At 41.8% G+C, this 19,390-nt stretch overlaps 1 protein-coding gene across 1 annotated transcript; it reads right to left on the bottom strand.

Annotated features, from left to right (window-relative positions):
• Positions 1-7,676: 7,676 nt before the first annotated feature.
• On the bottom strand, positions 7,677-19,390 carry SAMD7 (sterile alpha motif domain containing 7). Its single transcript, XM_050902868.1, has 8 exons — positions 19,288-19,390; positions 18,434-18,560; positions 18,156-18,292; positions 14,546-14,624; positions 11,324-12,003; positions 9,771-9,892; positions 8,882-8,992; positions 7,677-7,949 (listed from the first exon to the last, which is right to left on the bottom strand). The coding sequence occupies exons 1-8, from the start codon at positions 19,388-19,390 to the stop codon at positions 7,677-7,679; spliced, it is 1,632 nt and encodes a 543-aa protein (XP_050758825.1).

Consider the following 19,390-nt stretch of genomic DNA (forward strand, 5'->3'; position numbering starts at 1 on the left):
TAAGGCTTAGCTCTTCATTTTGCATTTTTTGGGGGCATGGTATATTATCTCCAATATATCAAGATGTTTGCTGCCAGAAAAGCACCTTGGATTTCTGGTTAATCTCTGTTTTCTTTTTTTTCCACAGAACTTTTAATTCATCTGAAGTTTGAGAAACGCTAACTTGCAGGAGCTCTTCAGCTGGGCATGCAGCAGCAGACTGGTGTGCAGCACAGGGAGCAAACTGATCACTTCAAGCAGATCTATAAGAAAAGACGGAGGGATGGAGAGTGGGCCAGGGAGCGTGTCCTCCAGTGTGAGGCACTGGATGGTGAACTTCCTACCACTATGGAGCACAGAGCCTATCAAGACTGAATCTTACATGGGACAAGTTTATTTGCAGTCATCAGTACGGCAGGAGAACAGGAGAGAAGCAAGTAGCTGAATCTCAAGAAAGCCAGGGAATGGAAGTGAAGGTTCAAACAGCTTGCGTTTAATGTTAGTGTCTATGTCAACTGTAGGGCAGGCTGCAAAAGGCAGCATTTCGGAACCATGCAGTAAAGTCACAGCCCCTTAAGTGCCAACTGCCATTTTGATTAGAGTAGGATTTCAGAACCATGACCACGTAAATTACTGTTGTGAAGGATGTTGCATGCAAGTGGAGTGGTTTCCTTTTTCAACCGAAGCCGAACTGACAGCATTTCATTAGCCTGTTTTCCCTCCTCCTCCTCTTTACCCCAGCTGTGTGATCTAATACAGCAGTATGGATGCTGGAAACTTAGTTAAAAAAACAGCTGGATACATTCATGAAACAAAAATGTATCATGAGCTATTAAATATAAAAATCACCTCTGGTTGTCTGCGAGATAGGTCCCTGGAGATAAAGGAAGTATTCTGAAACGTTTGCTTTGTTCTTATACTCTGCATTAGGTATCCTCTCAGCCTCTGAGGCAGGACACTGAGTTAGGTGGTATTCTACTATTTCTGCTACATATTTTCTTATACCCTTATATGCACTTATTCCTGGCAATTTATTGGCATTTGTGCTGTTGGTAATCTCATTCTTTCGGGCTCAGTGTCAGTCATCCTGGATCCATAAGATGATGTGGTCTTACCACTATGGCATGGTTAATACGCGCCAGAAGTGCAAGGCTACACGTTGGCAATTGAATTACTGGCAAGCATGTCACGAATTATCTCTAGAGTCACACTGCCTTCTGCCATACAGAAATTGAAGTGACACTAGAAGTCTGAGCAAGTGTCTGTTCTGCTGAACAAACCATTCACTTGCAAGAAGCTTATCCACTGGACCCATGGTTAATCCTTTTGGCTTTGGGGGAAGAGAGGGGAGAACACCAATCACAGTTACCTCAACTATTATGTTGATGGGCAGGAAGGCAGGCAGGAGGGAAGGCAGGCAGGCAGGCAGGAAGGAGGGAAGGAAGGAAGGAAAGAGCTTCCACAGAGGAATCCAAGGAGGATAGACAAATTCCCCAGCAATATGTTAGGAGCCATTTCCTAGATCATCTACAGAGCGTAGCATGCTGCAGGCTCTGGAGTGACCTCCCTTTTCATCCAGTCAGCTTCAGCACTGTATATGGGTTCAAAATATAAGGAATATGGGCCTTGTACCATACAGCATCACATACTTTCAAGGCAGGTTCAGCTAAAATCCACCCACAAATACATGAGTCATAACTCAGAAGCACACTCCAATGTAGACATATCCTGAGTCACTTCCATCTCAGAAGCTTATAAATATTTAGTTAGCCACTTAGCTTTTAATTTAGCAGAACAACAAAGATTCATTAGACAAATCTCCAGAATCATCTTTCACTAAGAAGCTTCTTAAATACTTCCACTCTTGCAAGTTCCTTTTCATTTCTATACAACTCAGAATTATTTGATACACATAACTTAAAAAAACCATAGTTGAACTAAGAATTAATTTATCCTGATTCTGGTCCTTCTGTAATTAATTGCATCTCTTTCAAATACCAGCTTTGTTCATTGCAAGAATACATTTTCATTTTAGCAATAACTGATGAACCCTAATAAGGACATGTCTCCCCCGATGTGGGGTGGCATATAACTCTTCCTAAAGACCACTGTCAATCTGCTGGTCCAGCAGACCATGCTGGAGTCAGTGGGGATGTAGCTGGACACATAAATATGTTAAATGGAAAATACATCAATACATTTTTTGGAAGAACCAGCTGAGGTTTTGGGGGAAAAAAAATATTAAAAAAAGGCTTGCTTGTATCTCTGTATTTTTTGGCAGTGGCAGGAGGGGAGGAGAAGAATGATGATATTTAGGGATATAACATTAGGAAAAACTAATTGTTATTGTTTTATAAAATCATAAATTTGTTGTTATGACTACAAGCGTTTGAGTTAAAAATATTTGTTATATAAAAATGTGATTCTTGAGTTTACATCTCTCCAATTAACAGATTCAACCAGAAGCCGGTGATTGCTTTACAGACCATCTTTCAATGCAAACTGTTTACACACTGCTGGAGTCCCATGAATCACAGACTGAGCAGCACTCCCCTCTAGCAGAGCTGTTTGAACCCTGTAACTGAAAGGTAATCAGCAAAGATAAAAACCAGGTTGGCTTGATGCTTTCTTTTTTCCCCTTGGTCAGCAGTGCTTTTTCTGTTTGCTATTTTGGTTGATTGATTTTTGTTTCAGTAATTCACACATGCAGATGCCACATATATGTGTTTTTAAATTTTGATAAAGCAAAACATCTATTCATGTCTTTGCTGTACTATAGGAAAAAATACTGTATCATTCTCTATACAACACGGACAGTAAGTTCTTCTTTTCTATGTTCTAGGTAAAAGACTTTCCATTCTCACCAACAGGGAAATTGTTGGTTCAAGAAGAACATGTGGATAGTAGCAGAACTAATGTCTGTCTGGAAGAATACAGACTTAGGTAAACTTGGCAATAGGACAAAGGAAAGGACTGTGTAAAGGCCAAGTCAACAGAATAATTCTTGTGGCCTCAATGTAAGTGATAGTAGGAGCAAAGCCTTCCCAAAGAAAGAAAAGAGCTTTGCGACTGCAAAGGCGGAAAGCAACCCCCTCCACCCTCAAAAACCCCCAAACGCTGAACAAATGAAAAAGGAGAGGTGAGTTTTTCTCTTACTATAATATGTATTCTTATTATACTGAAATTGCCATAGCAATATAGCTATAGCTATTTATTATAGCATGAAGGGCTTAATCAAAACCAAGCATCACAGGTAGCAGAACCCTGATGAACACCCAGCCTCATAGAGCTGACTTGTTATTTTCCAGTGAATAATAAAGGGCTTAGATAGGACATTTGTTATGCCGTTATCTGAGCAAGGTACCAAAACAAGAGCTGTGTCTAGTTTTGGATGCTTTTCTGTAAAATTTCTGATGTTGAAGGTGACTCAAAACACTACACAACCAATCAACATTATATTAGGGTATTTGGAACATCTAAAATATGACAAGTTTCTACTTAGTTTAAAAAATAGAGGTGATTTTTAAAACTGGAGGTGATTTATTTTTTCTGTTTCACACTCAAAGGATAAATTAACATTCTGAAAACTATTTTGTGCAGGATTCACAATTGTATAAGGTCTTAGAATACTAAGTTTTATAAAGTAGCTGGTGGCATGGATATGAGTTGGTTTGAAATACCATCGCCTTGTGGACCTAGCTGCCTGTTCTTGTTTTCCTGTGCTTGATCAGAATGACTGCCTGACTTGGACCAGGTGGGAATTCTGCCTAACTGTTGTATATTCATAGCATTTTTTAGAGATTTTTCACCTGGGGAATTGAGCAGAGAATGATCGTTTAGGTCTGTATGAATATGTATTCCACACCATCATCAGATGCAGCGATCATGAGGTCAGAAACACAGGTTGTGGTAGGAAGGAGAAGCCATTTCTTCCTTTTCAGGACTTCCCTAAATCTGTTATTTATAGTACAGAACCATTTTTCTAGATGTTTGCTATACCTTTTTATTTATCTTGCCTTTAACCTTGGCCCTATAAAAAAAAAGAAATGGAAGTCCCTGTTCCTAGGAGCCTAGACATTTAGTGTAGATCCAGACAAAGTCAGATACTTCTACAACATCTCATAAAAAACATTCTCTTCTTCACTAACTGCATCACTATTACAGACTAATATAGCAATAGATGTTAAGTGAAACATTTCTAATGATGCCACACATATTAAAATATATCATCTGCATCCCATTGTGATTTTAATGGCATAGCAGAAAAATTGAATGCAGTGGTGGCATAGGCACCAGAAAGTCATTAAGTAGCACAGTTCTGTCAGCTTTCTTACGTACTTGTGATTGCTAGCTACACCCCTTTGCAGCTGGAATAAGCATTAAAAGTCAACAAAGAACATGTAGCTGCTGAGAATCAGTAAGGCCTCAATGTTTACACATAAACGTAATTCCTGAAAACACATCAAAATCTGAAAATACGGGTCTCTACTGATTCTATGTCTTTTTTTAATTTTTACCTTTTTTTTTTTCCCATTCTCTCTGAAGTGTTTGTAGGAGAGGAAACATTCATTACCAGTGGTATTTCCTTCATCAGAAATAGAATTGATTATGTCCATTTAGGTAAATCCTTTTCCTTCCTATTTCACTCTACAGCTGTATGCAGTCCAGGCCTTATTGCACTTTGGCTGCTCTGGCACATCTTCGCCCCCAGTACAGGAAGCCATGAAGTCATTCTTTTTGTCGTTTTGGGAGGAAGAGCCCAGTATGTGCAAAGGATCATATGGGTTTTTTAATTGCATAAGTAGTACCAGACTGCAAAGTTTGCATCCCAGCTTTCTCTGCTTTTGGCATTGTTCATGTCTGAACCATTTACAAAAATAGTCACACTCTTCAGAACCAGATTTCAGTCTTTCTTCCCTGGCATATGGGATTTCAAGTCAAGCTCCTCTGCTGTTAACTTTAGAAAAACAAGTTCAGTTTCTTCATATCCTTGCTCTTAACAGGCCACCTGTACTTCAAATGTGCTGCATTTCACTTTGGGGGGGTGGTAGATAACCTCTCATAGCTTTGCAGCGACATCTCGTGGTCTCATTGACCTGGAAACGTATCAGAGATTCCTCTTCTAGGGTGGAGAAGGTCTCATGTGGAGTAAGTCAAATATTTCATACAATGAGGAGATAGGATGCCATTTGAAAACCAATTCATTAACTGTGTTTAATTAGATAAGTGACATTGTCAACATGATCGTCAATCGTACAAAAAAATAAGTTAGAAATTGTTTCAGATGCTAAACAGAATTGGTGTCCCTGATTTTTTTTTTTTATTTTAACAAGCACTTTTACTATATAAAAATATTTTCTTTTTTCCTTATGGTATATGAACAATCTACATTAAAAAAAATCACAATAGTTAAATCTACTGTAAAAGTAAAACATTTTTTCTGTTGTAATTAATCCGAGATGTTACATATTAAAATAACAGGTAAAAGCATTTCAAAGAGAATATGACTTTTTACATTGACAATTGTGTTTCATCCAAAATCTGAAAAAGTAAACATTTACATTACCAAATTCAACATAAAACTATCCAAGCTGCCTTACTAAGTTTTAAAGCCATGAAAAAATGTAGAAAAGTTAATGAAGAGAACAAAGGTTAACACTTTTTGGAATTAATTGAGACAAAGTGAACAGTAAACTAATTGCCAGTCCAAGATTAATATTGCTGTTGTACTTCTTTTAGACAGTCTTATGGAGTTATATTTAAACTTTCCAGCTTCAGGTTATAATGTTACTTTTTTTGAACACTGTTGAGTATTCAGTAAATAGTTCCTTATATGATAAATACTCACAGATGATGCATAAGACATAATCCAAACTCTTGGGAAAGACTCCCATTATTTCACCAGATCACAGATGTAAAGGTCAGCACTTCACTTAGGAGAGGATTACTTCAGGGTCTGTCTGCAACTTTGGAGTATTTTGCTGCATAGCATACCACGCTTTTGCATTGGGCCTTACTGGATTTTATCAATTAACCCTAAAATAGTATAGTCCAGTTACAGTATTTGGAGAGATATGCACAGAGCCCAAAACTGCCATAACTGGTGTCAGTGGCAGTTTTCAGTGAAAGCAGAATCAGGCTTCTTTTACAGAAAGACTTTGCTAGTTCAGAAAAGGAGTACTATAGATATTTGCCCTTCTCAAGGCTGCAAAGTTTGGACAGTATAGTAAGATGAACATCTTAAGTTGCTGTTTCAAACATCTAATAACATATTATCTAGTGCACAAATATACCAAAGATATAAAATAATTTATCTCAGGCTAAAGTAAAAGAACAAGTGCCCACAGTCTAAAATATGAGAACACTCCCTCTCCTCATGTGTTTAGACACTCACCATCTAAACAGCAGTGTACTTCTTGGTTTTTAAGTACTTGAGGCCGCACAAACTAAACTAAGGGGAGAGAATCTAAAGTAGCAATATACAGCAGGTCCGCAATCTATCAACCCTCAATTTACAGAAATTAATTTTATCAAAAATATTTGTGTGTCCTTTGGAGTAAAGAATTGTTCTTGCAAGGAGGAGAGTGGAAGACGGCACTGCAGTATACTGACTTCCAAAGCCTAAGTGGAAGACCAGTGTGTGACCAAACCCCTAAAGAGGGAACAAAGATAATTCACGCAGGAATCACAATAAAATGCTGAGGATTTATCCCTAACTAAAAACTCTATATGTTGTGGTTCGTGTTTGCTGTGAGGTGATGAATCAGCAGCAACAGAAGTGAGGGGAAACTGTATTTTTGCAGAGAAAAGGTAGCTTTCAGGCTAAAATTGGTGGCCTCTTCCAAAATGAAGAACACCAAGTGTGCTGTGGAGCGAAAGGCTTTCCATGGCTTGCCCAGGTGAGCCGAGGGGAAGGGTGCTGCAGCAGAGGTTGGCAGGAACCGTGTGGCTTTGAGCCTGCTGCCTGCAGGAACGTTACTGTCCCAGTGAGTGGTCTTCATGGCGGAGTCTGCTGATGCTTCCTCCTAAACTCAGCTCAGCTGTGCAATCACGCAAAGCAAATTCAAACCCCGTCAATAAGAATGCCTTGGAATAATTAAAATTGCTGTTACACACAGTATTTTCATGTCCAGGGTTTAATCCGTGTATGTCATCTATACCCTGTATATCCTTCCCAGGCACTTAGAAAGGCTTAGTTCTAGCATAGCAATGATATTAACTCAAATTGCTGAGTCTAGGGTGTATTTCTCTATATTCTGCAGGTAATTCCATACTCTCCCAATGAACTCCTTATAAATTTTCTGTACAAATTTTGTTCAACAGAAGCAGAAGTCAGCTATGTGTGGAAGCTGTAACTTTTCCTTGTAGTTTCTCAGCAGGAACATGCTGTAAGACAGACAACACACTCTGAGTCTCTGACAGCTTTCAGTTGATCACACAGGACTTTAATGAAAAATTAAATTTACCTGTTAACTGTACTGGTATTCTTTTCAATGAATTGCACTTGAAAGTAATTGCACTAACATGTATTTGCATTTTTTAAATGCTTTTCAGATACCGTACTTCCTCCTGCTGCATTTGCAGCTTATTTCATTCAGCCCCAGTCATACAGAGGTTTCAGGCTGTAGCTATCTTCTCAAACACTTTGTAACTAGAGGTTCCTGTATTATTAAAACATTTTATGTCCTGTACTCAGCTCAACTTTTCTGAAAAGTGATCATCTGGAAGTCAGCCTGAGATCCAGCTGTGTCACATGGATTTTCCCTGCTTTCTGAAACAATCTGTTCCACTGCTTTTGAAGTTTCTGGGTCCTGAGAGCAGGGACTGTCCAGCGTATCGCCACTGCTATTGCAGTGAAGAGGGGAGGCTATGTCAGAAGGCTGATCTGAGGGTTTGCCTGGAGCAGGTGGCAGGGGCATGGACAGAGGAAGATTCATCATGTAGAACACATTGCCCAGACGTCGGGACACCTTTAAAGACAAAAGCACAATTGCAGGAGTTGCTTCGTGAGATAGTGTTAAAGCCATTAAACGTCAAGGCTGACTGTCGTGTAGCAATGCCAGGGACATCCAGGAGATCCCAACCATCTCAAAGGGTTATCAGTGGTTAGCAAAAGTGAAAAAAATCTATTCCATTTTCCCTCTCGTATTTTTCTAGGCCCAGGTTCTTGTGGAAGGAGCTTGGCAATACTCAGCTTGGGAAACAGCCCAGTGTGCTGGGCCTGACGGCAAGCTCCTCTTGCTTTCTAGGTGCTGTAGCACCCATGGGACAGAGGGGAGGCAAACTGCCAGTCAGGAGCGGGGAAGGTAGTTTTAATGAGACAAGAGTGAGAGAGAGCAAGGGGTTAAAGAAAAGAAAAAGAACCAGGCAACAAGAGAAACACAGAGTTGATATTACTGGATGAAATTAAGAGCGGAAAACTTTAAGCATAGAGGGACAGCCTGTCCCTGAAATATGTACGATTATATTCCCAGAAAGGCTATAGAAACCTCTACTTGGTATGTTTTAAAAGCCAGGTTGGAGCAAAAGCAAGTATGTATCAGAAGAGTTCTTACCAGCTGGGAAGGGAAAAGAGGAGTGAAACTGAGTTAGTTCATCAAACACATCTTTTCCATTTCCAACCTCAGCCTAGTCTCCAGTGTTGTTGTATCCTGACTCCATTTTAAGTGTCTTTCAAACTGTCAGTCCTAACCTCCTCTTAGTGTCTCCCCACATGCTGTTGTAACACACAGAGAAGCAAAAGCAAACTATGCTGGAGTAATTTCTTTTCTCCTAATATTATGGTAGTTACCTTATCAGTGAGAAAAAATGTGTTGTAGTTTGAAAAAATTTCATCCCATTAGCTTCTGACTCTTTCACATCTCTGTGACTTGCCACCTTGGCATACATTTAATGATCATACCTGAGAGCGGATTTTTAATGCTGGTCCGAGTTTTAATCCCATTGTATCTAGGAGATGTTCCTCTGTTAGCAGTGGGAGGGTTTCTCCATCAATAGCGTGGTCTTTAAATATCTGATGAAATGATAAAACATATCATGGTGTGCTGAAACAGACTTCACTGGTTATTTTTTATGCTTAATCCTGAGGCATAGACAATAAAAGGAGGAAATAATAATTTTAATGTTTTATCTTCGTATTTATCTCCTAACTGCAGCATGAGGTCTCTTGTTCAGGTGTGTGGATATCAGCACATTTGCCTGTAGCTTATCTACTTGTTCTTGGCAAGTGGGAACTTTGTAATGTTTCAATGTTACTAGTTCGTTGGGGTTTTTTTGTTAGGAAGTGAGCAGCCTGCTACCAATGAAAGAATAGTGTTGGTCTTATTAAGGCTTACCAGGAATATGCAAGATTTCAACCTCTTTGCTTGCATTTCTAATGATATTTCATTTTTCAAATGGAATGATGCCTATAAGAGCTCAAGGTCGGTAGGTGGGTTGTACCAATATCCAAGAATGCAAAATTGCTTTAATCTGCGTAAAAATTGTGCAGGGCATGTGGAGTGAAAAAATTGAGACACTTTTCTTATACTATTGTTTTGCTGCTGGTCCTCCTGCTAAGTGTCATGACCAATGGCTCCAGATTGCAGCAGAAGTGCATGTAACCTCTCAGAGCATGGACTGGCTTTCCCTTTTAGAAACAAGTGGCTTCATATGTTGAAGCACAATGAAAACTACTATTACATTTGTAACTTTGTGACAACCAGTTAACCTCTAGCATTTACATTTGTATGATCACCTTTAAATCTAGCTGGTCCTAAAGACCTGAAAATGTGATGAATGTTTGTAATCACCTGGGCATATTCTGAACAGCCTGGGAGGCTAATGATGAAGTTGTATACATCATCAACAGTCCACTTGCGAATGTCTTCAATGGAAGAAATGTCTTCTCCATTCAGGATCAGGCCTTGTGCTCCTTTGAGGAGGAAACACAAATGTTATGTTCGTAGAACTTTGCTGGCAAATCAATAGGAAAGGATTGTTAACATGAGAATTTTTACACTTCTCCAGAACCTAATACATTAACAGCAGTGTGTAGTCACAGACAGATACAGGAGTCCTAGACACCAAAATCACCAGGTAGTCACTAGTAGCTGATTCTGGAGGGTTTTCTTTTGGTGGCTTCTTTTGTTTACTGCTGGCACTGTACGTACCAGTCACTACACATGCAAATCATACTGCAGTATTTTCTCTAATGAGTACATTATTCAATGCTTTTGATTCTTTAGACTTCATTGTTATTTTAACTTGACTAATATTTCAGTAGAACAGAACCAAGCCTTTGCTAGCTCATAGTGCCTACCATGAATTAGAGAGACTTATAGAAAAGTTATGGGCAGAAGAGAGAGGCTAGCTCACAATTTCATTCAGCAATTTTGTTTATTTTAATTGAAATTCCTTTTGCAGACAGGAACTGAATACTTAATGTGCACTTTAGGGACATGGTTTAGTGGTGGACTTGGCAGTGTTAGGTTTACGGTTGGACTCGATGATCTTAAAGGTCTTTTCCAACCTAAATGATTCTATGATTCTATGATTCTATATTTTTCAGTGATACAGTATGTCTTTGGTAGATGATCCTGGACAAACACCCCAGCCTGTTCTCATTTCAGGTAATGGGAGGTTTTACGGGGCTTATCCACTGGCACTGGTGCATTTAACAAGAGCTGCAAAGCTTTAGAAAAAATGATTCTTGCACAGTGGCTGGAGAGGCCTGTGTCTTACACTTTGTTCTTGGGGAGGTCAAATCTCAGGGATAAGTTTGTTCCTAAATGAGTGCGGCTTCTAAGGGGATTCCTTGTCCTGTTTGACAAACACAGGGATTACGATCAGTATATTGCGTGCTGCTACGTTTCCCCCTGACCACCAGAAGGAGAGGAGGGAATGTAACATGTTGAACAGAATTGCAGAGAACCTCAAAGTGCTCCTAACTTGACAGCTTAGGGGTGAGAAGTGCGTTGTCCCCAGGGACTGATATAAACACAGGATGACATCCTGCAGCAGTATAGTGCATGGCACAGAGCGCTGAAACAGTTAGGAGGCTGCTTTGTGACTTTTTGCTGTGCAATTGCATTGTCCTGCAAAGTAAAGCTCTGCGACCTAAGATGCTGAAACCTCCATTATGCCAGCCAGCAGCACAGTTTGCAGGGAAAACTACTCTTTACCTTTGCTGACTTGAATTTTCCAAGTTATTACTATTTGCAGCATACGAATTCTACATTTAGTTGCCATGACTCTATCATACCAAAAATTTGCTTAAAACAGAGGGAAGAAATAAGACAGCAAATCGATAAAAATAAATAATATCAACATGCCACTCTAACTGTAATCTGGAGACTTGACAAACCTGAAGGTAGCAATGGGTTGCTGGGTACTGGAAATCCATATGGTAACGCTGAGAATGGGATTGCAGAAGGGTACATGTACTTGTCATCGAAAGCAGTACAGGAGCTATTAGATGCCTTCTCATTTGTGTTGCTGCAGGTGTTGGTTTCAGTAGAAATTTCATGAGTAACACAGTTTTTTCTCAAGCCTTGTTCAAACTCTTTACAGTTTTTGGCAACTGCAGATGGCTCAGTCTGGTTTTTGCTTTGTTCATGTTTGTTTGGTGTCTCCACCTCTGCTTCTTTCTTGTCTTCTTTCTCATCATCTGTTGCAGCTGCAGCAGGGTCTGCAGTTTTGTCGTCAGCTTGGTTCTTTGTGCCATTGGCACTACAGTCTGCAGTTTTGTGATTTCCAGCTCTTCTCCCTGGTCGACGTCCCCTCTCCCTTTGCAAAGTGCTGACTGGAGGGTATGGGCTGGTTGCCATGAGCATAGTGTTGCCATGAATTTCATCAAGGGTGGTACGATGAACATATAAGTCGCTGGGAAGATGGCCTTCAGGTAGTCTGTGCCTGCCACGGAATGCAATGGGACTAGCTGGCATCCCATGGTAAAGGAAAGGCGCTTCCAGGCCCAGGAGCCCTTTCCGATGAGCTTTCTCCATTTCTTTTTGCTGAAAAATAGCACTCATCTCCATTTCCATTCTGAGAGACACAGAGAGCACAAGCAGTTAGGGCTGCTCAGTTCCTTCATCACCTCTTTTTTTCAGTAGCAGATTAAAACTCAGATAATTGAATAGGCAAGAGTACTGCTTTTCTTCTCTCTCTCCTATATTGCTATGTGTGAGGTCACAAACTGCAGATGGAATGGCAAACCTGGCTATATTTAATGTGCTGCCAGATATATATAGTAAACTAAAAGGAAGAGAAAATGTATCTTCCATGTGATGCCTCTGGATAATATTTCAGACAAAAAAGTGTTATTTGTATATTGGCAATCCAGGCATTATTACAGTGATTATGCTCACTTGGGATTTGGAAAATTGTCTCCAGGGTCATAAGGGTCAAAGACTGAAGAAAATAAGTGATTTACATTACCAATCAGAAAATTATACTGAAAAATGGAAATTGGCAGTGATATTGGAAGTGATAAAGAACTAGAATTACATTATCTATGGGACCTGTGCATACATTCAGAGTAAGCTAATGTAAGTCTCTTGAGTAACATAGTGCCTGGCACCTGAGCATGACTCTGAGAGTGTGAGAGGGTGAGATCCTGGTGGTAAGTGTTCAACCGATCTCCCTCCTGGTGGATAAAGCTAATGCTCCGGGATCTGTGCCAGCTTCCTGCCCCTGGCATGGCGGGTAGGAAAGCTTACCAGTGAGATATGGAGAATACAAGAAGTAGTATGTGTCTCCATTGTACCAACCTTTGCTGACATCAGCTTCCTCTGGAGCCAAGCTAGTGATCAAACAGAAAGCTATAGCTCCTAGAGCTCCACAGCTTCAGCTGGAGCTGAGAGAAGGGAGAAGTGAGCCAGTCTACCAGACACAAACCAGAAATGGTTCAGCCTGCCTTCCTTGCTCTGAGGAGCTTTCAGTGGGACTGCCACATTCTTGTTTGGAAAAAGCCTTGTGAGGGCAGCCAGGTCTTTAAAGTGCACCAAGATAGCTTTCTTAACACTGCAATGAGGGTAACAAATCACAGGGAGTCTGACTTTTAGGAGACTTCTCATCAATGTAAAATTATCAGGAAAACAGTTTGCGCAAAAGGTATCTGTTCAGATGATTGTTGCGAGGAGGAATTAGTTGATCACTAATTAGTTGATTCACATTCAGGGCTTTTTCTCTGCCCTCTTTTCATCTTTGCAACAACCTCCAAATTGTTAATTTTCTGCTTTCAGAGATCCAATGGAAGTGTTTTGTCTATGTACCATGTCCTTGTACATCTTGCCCTATTGTCATTACTCACACACAGCTCTTGAGGTAGAGATAAACAGCAAAGAGCATTACATTCCTGACTACTCCTCCAGATAAGATAGTCTGCTCCTCTGAGGACCAGCAGACAGGGGATTACTGAGCTTTGGTATGAGGCAGAGTCCCTTGGAGAACAAGGATTTGGGCCCAGGTGCTCAGCAGCGCAGCTGCAGCAAGTGCGGGAGAGTTTGCCAACACCTGGTTTCTGTAAAGGGTGAAAGGAGCAAGTGCAGCTCTAAAGGTGACGTGTGCTGTAGAAAGCAGTGTGAAGCTAGTGGAAATTGCCAGGATGGCAAAAGACTGGGGTAAAAGGTTATCGCATGGATTTAGGCTGAGCTCTTACGTTGGGGTTTTCCTGGGTTTGGTGTCCTGAGGGAAGAGCCTGTCCAGGTAGGACTAGCTCTGGTGTGGCTGAGGGTATGTGTGATGGCCATGCTTGCTGCTAGCTATTTTACTTGTTTTTCTCAGGGTTTTTGCCATGTGGCAAGAGCTATAAGAAATGCATTGTTGATGCAAATCTTGTGCTTGGAGGAGTTCAGTAATCAACCTTTGCTGACTGAAGAGCTCAAAACACTTCTGTCATAATTCTCTTGAGATGCCTACTCAGAATGTATCTGTTCTTTGCTCTTAGTCTTACTGTGCTGCCACTCAGTACTGTGCTGAAGCCCAGTGCAGGAGTGGTTGAGGTTAGAGGTCCTCTATGGAAATAGTGTGGCTGTGAGGGAGGGCACTGGTGGTTACTTAAGCAGCTATTGATTACACTGAAACTGGTACAAATAACTGGACTCTCTGTAGTCACCCTGACATTCAGACTATTTGGTTAAACTAGGAAAGCTGTCTACCCTGGTAGGGTAGAGATGTAGCTAATCATCCCAAGGGCCCAGCTGTAGAGGCTTAAAATGTGTGTGATAGCACACAGCTGTAAAGTTTGAACTTGTTTCTGACTTCTTGTAACGTCAGGGTGTTTGGATCCAGAGTTCAAGGGCTTGGGCTGAAGTTTGTAGCTTGTTTGTTTCTTTAAACAAGCTGAGGGGTTTGTTTCTTTTTCTCATATCGTTTTAAGGCTAAAAGCAGAACAGGGGCAAGCAGAAGCTTAAGTAGCTTCAGACCTTAAGAGATAATCAAGGGCCCTCTGCTTCACTGGGTGACTTGAAAAAGTATCTCGATCACTGTAAATAAAAACCCACAAAAAGTCTGTGACTTAATTTCCAGCTGCCTTCGCTGCCCTAATCCTGGCATGCACCTCAGAGCAAAGCTTACTATTGATTACCTGGCAATATTTTGCTTTTGAACCAGTTCCTGTCTTCTGGCCACAGCTTCCATGGATTCTGGTTGCAGAAAGCTATATCCTTAAAGGCAGGGGGGGAAAAAAAAAATCTTTAAAATTCACTTGTTTCCTCAAGCAAATGCACAAACCCCAAAGCAATGCAGAGACACTTTAAAAAGCTTTTTAAGACTTGAACTATGTGCTTCACCAGGGAGCTGATATGAGTTCAAGTTAAATCCTATTTGTGTTCACTGCTTTGGTGGGAATACGTAGTAGAAACATGAAGTCCGGCATCAGGTGTTTGCAGGATCAGATCTGTAGTTAGGTATACCTGCCATTATCCATAAAGGAAAGAGACAGCAGGGTGGTTTTATTTGGTGACTTATATCTTTAAAGTACATATAGCTGCTCAGAAAATAATAACCAACAGCGGAGCAAAGCAAACATGCTCCTTCAAGACTTTTCAGTGTAGATGCCATGTAATCTTCAACCACCATGATATCTGTTGGAGGGACAACACAGCAGGGCATAAGCAATCCAGGAGATTCCTGGAATGCGTTGATGATAACTTCCTTCTCCAAGTGATAGAGGAGCCAACGAGGAGAGGTGTTATGCTGGACCTTGTCCTCACCAACAAGGAGGGGATGGTGGGGAATGTGAAGCTCAAGGGCAGCCTTGGCTGCAGTGACCATGAAATGATGGAGTTCAAGATCCTTAGGGCAGCGAGGAGGGCACACAGCGAGCTCGCTATCCTCGACTTCAGGAGAGCAGACTTTGGCCTTTTCAGGGATCTGCTTGGTAGAGTACCATGGGATACAGCCCTGGAGGGAAGAGGGGCCCAAGAAAGCTGGTTAATATTCAAGGATCACCTCCTCCAAGCTCGGGAGCGATGCATCCCAACAAAGAGGAAGTCAGGCAAAAATGCCAGGAGGCCTGCATGAACAAGGAGCTCCTGGACAAACTCAGACACAAAAAGGAAGCCTACAGAGGGTGGAAGCAAGGACAGGTAGCCTGGGAGGAATACAGAGAAATTGTCCGAGCAGCCAGGGATCAGGTTAGGAAAGCCAAAGCCCTGATAGAATTAAATCTGGCCAGGGATGTCAAGGGCAACAAGAAAAGCTTCCATAGGTACGTCGGTGGTAAAAGGAAGACTAGGGAAAACGTGGGCCCTCTTCGGAAGGAAACGGGAGGCCTGGTTACCCGGGATATGGAGAAGGCTGAGGTCCTCAATGACTTTTTTGCCTCAGTCTTCACCGGCAAGTGCTCCAGCCACACTGCTCAAGTTGCAGAAGGCAAAGGCAAGGACTGGGAGAATAAAGAACCGCCCACCATAGGAGAAGATCGGGTCCGAGACCATCTAAGGAACCTGAAGGTGCACAAGTCCATGGGACCTGATGAGATGCATCCGCAGGTCCTGAGGGAACTGGTGGATGAAGTGGCTAAGCCACTATCCATCATATTTGAGAAGCTGTGGCAGTCCAGTGAAGTTCCCCCTGACTGGAAAAGGGGAAACATAACCCCCATTTTTAAAACGGGAAAAAAGGGAGACCTGGGGAACTACAGGCCAGTCAGTCTCACCTCTGTGCCTGGCAAGATCATGGAATGGATCCTCCTGGAAACTATGCTAGGGCACGTGGAAAATAAGGAGGTGATTGGTGACAGCCAACATGGTTTCACTAAGGGCAAATCATGCCTGACAAATTTGGTGGCCTTCTACGATGGGGTTACAGCATTGGTGGATAAGGGAAGAGCAACAGATGTCATCTACCTGGACTTGTGCAAAGCATTTGACGCTGTCCCACACGAAATCCTTGTCTCTAAATTGGAGAGACATGGGTTTGACAGATGGACCACTTGGATGGTCCACGTGGATAAGGAATTGGCTGGATGGTGGCACTCAAAGAGTTGCGGTCAACAGGTCGATGTCCAAGTGGAGACCCGTGACGAGTGGCGTTCCTTAGGGGTCGATATTGGGACCGGCGCTGTTTAACATCTTTGTCGGCGACATGGACAGTGGGATTGAGCGCACCCTCAGCAAGTTTGCGACGACACCAAGCTGTGTGGTGCGGTCGACACGCTGGAGGGAAGGGATGCCATCCAGAGGGACCTTGACAGGCTTGAGAGGTGGGCCTGTGCGAACCTCATGAAGTTCAACAGGGCCAAGTGCAAGGTCCTGCACATGGGTCAGGGCAATCCCGAGCACAAATACAGGCTGGGCGATGAGTGGATTGAGAGCAGCCCTGCGGAGAAGGACTTGGGGGTATTAGTGGATGAAAAACTGAGTATAAGCCAGCAATGTGCGTTTGCAGCCCAGGAAGTCAGTCGCATCCTGGGCTGCATCAAAAAAAGCATGACTAGCAGGTCGAGGGAGGTGATTCTCCCCTTCTACTCCGCTCTTGTGAGACCCCACCTGGAGTACTGTGTTCAGCTCTGGGGCCCCCAGCGTAAGACAGACATGGACCTGCTTGAGCGGGTCCAGAGGAGGGCCACGAAGAGGATCAGGGGGCTGGGGCACCTCCCCTATGAGGACAGGCTGAGAAAGTTGGGGTTGTTCAGCCTGGAGAAGAGAAGTCTCTGGGGAGACCTTATAGCAGCCTTCCAGTACCTAAAGGGGCCTACAGGAAAGATGGGGGGGGACTCTTTATCAGGGAGTGTAGCGATAGGACGAGGGCTAATGGCTTTAAACTGAAAGAGGGTAGGTTTAGATTAGGTATAAGGAAGAAGTTCTTTACTGTGAGGGTGGTGAGGCACTGGAACAGGTTGCCCAGAGAGGCTGTGGATGCCCCTCCCTGGCAGTGTTCAAGGCGAGGTTGGATGGGGCTTTGAGCAACCTGATCTAGTGGAAGGTGTCCCTGCCCATGGCAGGGGGGTTGAAACTGGATGGTCTTTAAGGTCCCTTCCAACCCAAACCATTCTATAATTTTAAATTACATTTCCTCTTGAGGGAATCTCTTATTTGAGATCCACATTAGGGGGGAAAAAGGCTGAAGCCAGAATTTTATATCACATTAAAGTGATATACATATATATATATGTATATCACATTAAAGTGATATATAAATTTATGTGCAGCATGACATGCGTGCCACAGTTGTGTTGCCATGTTGTGATATCCAGCCTTCCCCTTAGAGCGGTGCCCTGTAATTTTGAGCCTTTATTAAAAGGACTTGTAGTTGCCCTACGTGGGTAAAGCGGCATGTGATATTGTGATTAAAGAATATGATCAGTAGTCTTTTAAAACAGCCAGTGCTCATACATGAGCAAGAGTTAAATGTAGCAAAAAGCGTTGTTGATTGGACTAATTTGTTTAGCTACAGCCTTCTATTTAGGTGTCAAAATGCTTGGAAAATACAAAAAGAAAAGGAGAGAACAAACATGTAAATGATTTTGAAAACAGCATATTTAACAAAAGCTAAAATGGATGTGTTTAGACTTAAACTGGCACAGTTTAGAATCTCTGGTAGGCAGACTGCCTTCTTTTAGTGAGACTGTTTTTCCAAAGAAAATAAAATGTTAATGACACTACCGATAAACCTATGAAAAACTAATAGATGCAGTTTGCTTTCTCATTTGCATGCTATCACTTTTCAGGACGCAGACAATGCTTCATTACCTGGGCCTGCGTAAACACGGTTGGACAATATGTTTGGCATGTTTGCGTGCTGTGGGACTGCGGGTCCAAGGTGGGATGCTATATGGATTTGTCTTGGGTCAGCTGATGCCATCATTTCAGTTGAAGGTAACAGATCTCTGAGAGGGAAAAAATACATTCAGACATGCAAAGGGCATTGTTTAGTTAAGAATAATCTAAGATCTTTACATACTCAGGTACAGCACATGCACAGTTATTCTTTAACTGCAGTGTTATAATAGAGAAGTGGTGCAAAATACCTGTCTACCAGTCGAGGCTCAAACTGGGAGGGAATCGCCTGCATTCTCTGCTGGCCTGCACCCATTAGCTGAGGGTTTACTGCCATCAACTGATTTCTCATTAGCATCTCTTGCCGCTGCCGCAGTTCTGACACAAAGCATATACAGTTCTGTTGTCAATGTAGTAAATTAGAAAGTGATTCTGTCTGCAGTATAACTTTACCAGAAAGAAAAAAAAAATTTCTCAAGTAACAGCATTTTAGTATGAGTTAGCAAATAACACTTTTTTTTAATAGCAGCAACTAAAAAATAATACATTTCCACTGCCACCTTAGCCACATTGTTTAAATAATATAGTTTTATACAATCAAACTGCAGTAAAAATAATCAGGATGTGCACAGTCAAGGGTACAAAAGGACAATTTATAATCAACAATAATTCATATATCGCTATTAAACAGAAGAGAATAGCCATGAATGTTAGGTTCTCTGCTTGAGAGAGTTTTCATTTCTAATACAGTTTTATTTTTAGAAAAATCTTATTAGCTGAAACCTGCCTTGTCATGAGACAGCAGCTCTAGAAAGAAGAGCCTGCAGTGGTGAGCCAGAACCTCATAATATCCAGCTATGGCTTTTGTTGCTGAGTTCCTGTGCGACCTTGACTCTCCAGATGCTTAGCATCTCTTGATCAAATTCTGAATGCCAAGAATCCCCCGTATTAACTTTTAGTAAGAGAAACGTTTCCCCAGTTACTCCTAAGATGAATTTGAGATACCTTTTAAAGACATTAAACCTGTTGCTGGCTGTTTCTTGTACGTTGTACAGGTAGTAGAAATCCTATAAACAAATGCGCAGTTAGGTTTCTTCCTGCTTACCTCCTGCTGCCATGCCACTTGCTAATCGGTATAAGTGCTTTTCTTCTAGTGTTCCTTGTTCCCCCAGGATAGACATTTTTCTCATGTGATCTCGTGGAGTCAT

This window comes from Gymnogyps californianus, chromosome 10 (assembly GCF_018139145.2).
Source record: "Gymnogyps californianus isolate 813 chromosome 10, ASM1813914v2, whole genome shotgun sequence".
Taxonomy (NCBI): domain Eukaryota; kingdom Metazoa; phylum Chordata; class Aves; order Accipitriformes; family Cathartidae; genus Gymnogyps; species Gymnogyps californianus.

Coding starts and splice junctions, on each gene's coding strand:
- SAMD7 (XM_050902868.1), bottom strand. CDS start 19,390: ATGACTCCACGAGATCACATGAGAAAAATGTCTATCCTGGGGGAACAA. Junction 18,561..19,287: donor AAGTGGCATGGCAGCAGGAG/GTAAGCAGGAAG, acceptor GCTTTGTGTCAG/AACTGCGGCAGCGGCAAGAG. Junction 9,893..11,323: donor CAACCCATTGCTACCTTCAG/GTTTGTCAAGTC, acceptor TCCTCCTCAAAG/GAGCACAAGGCCTGATCCTG.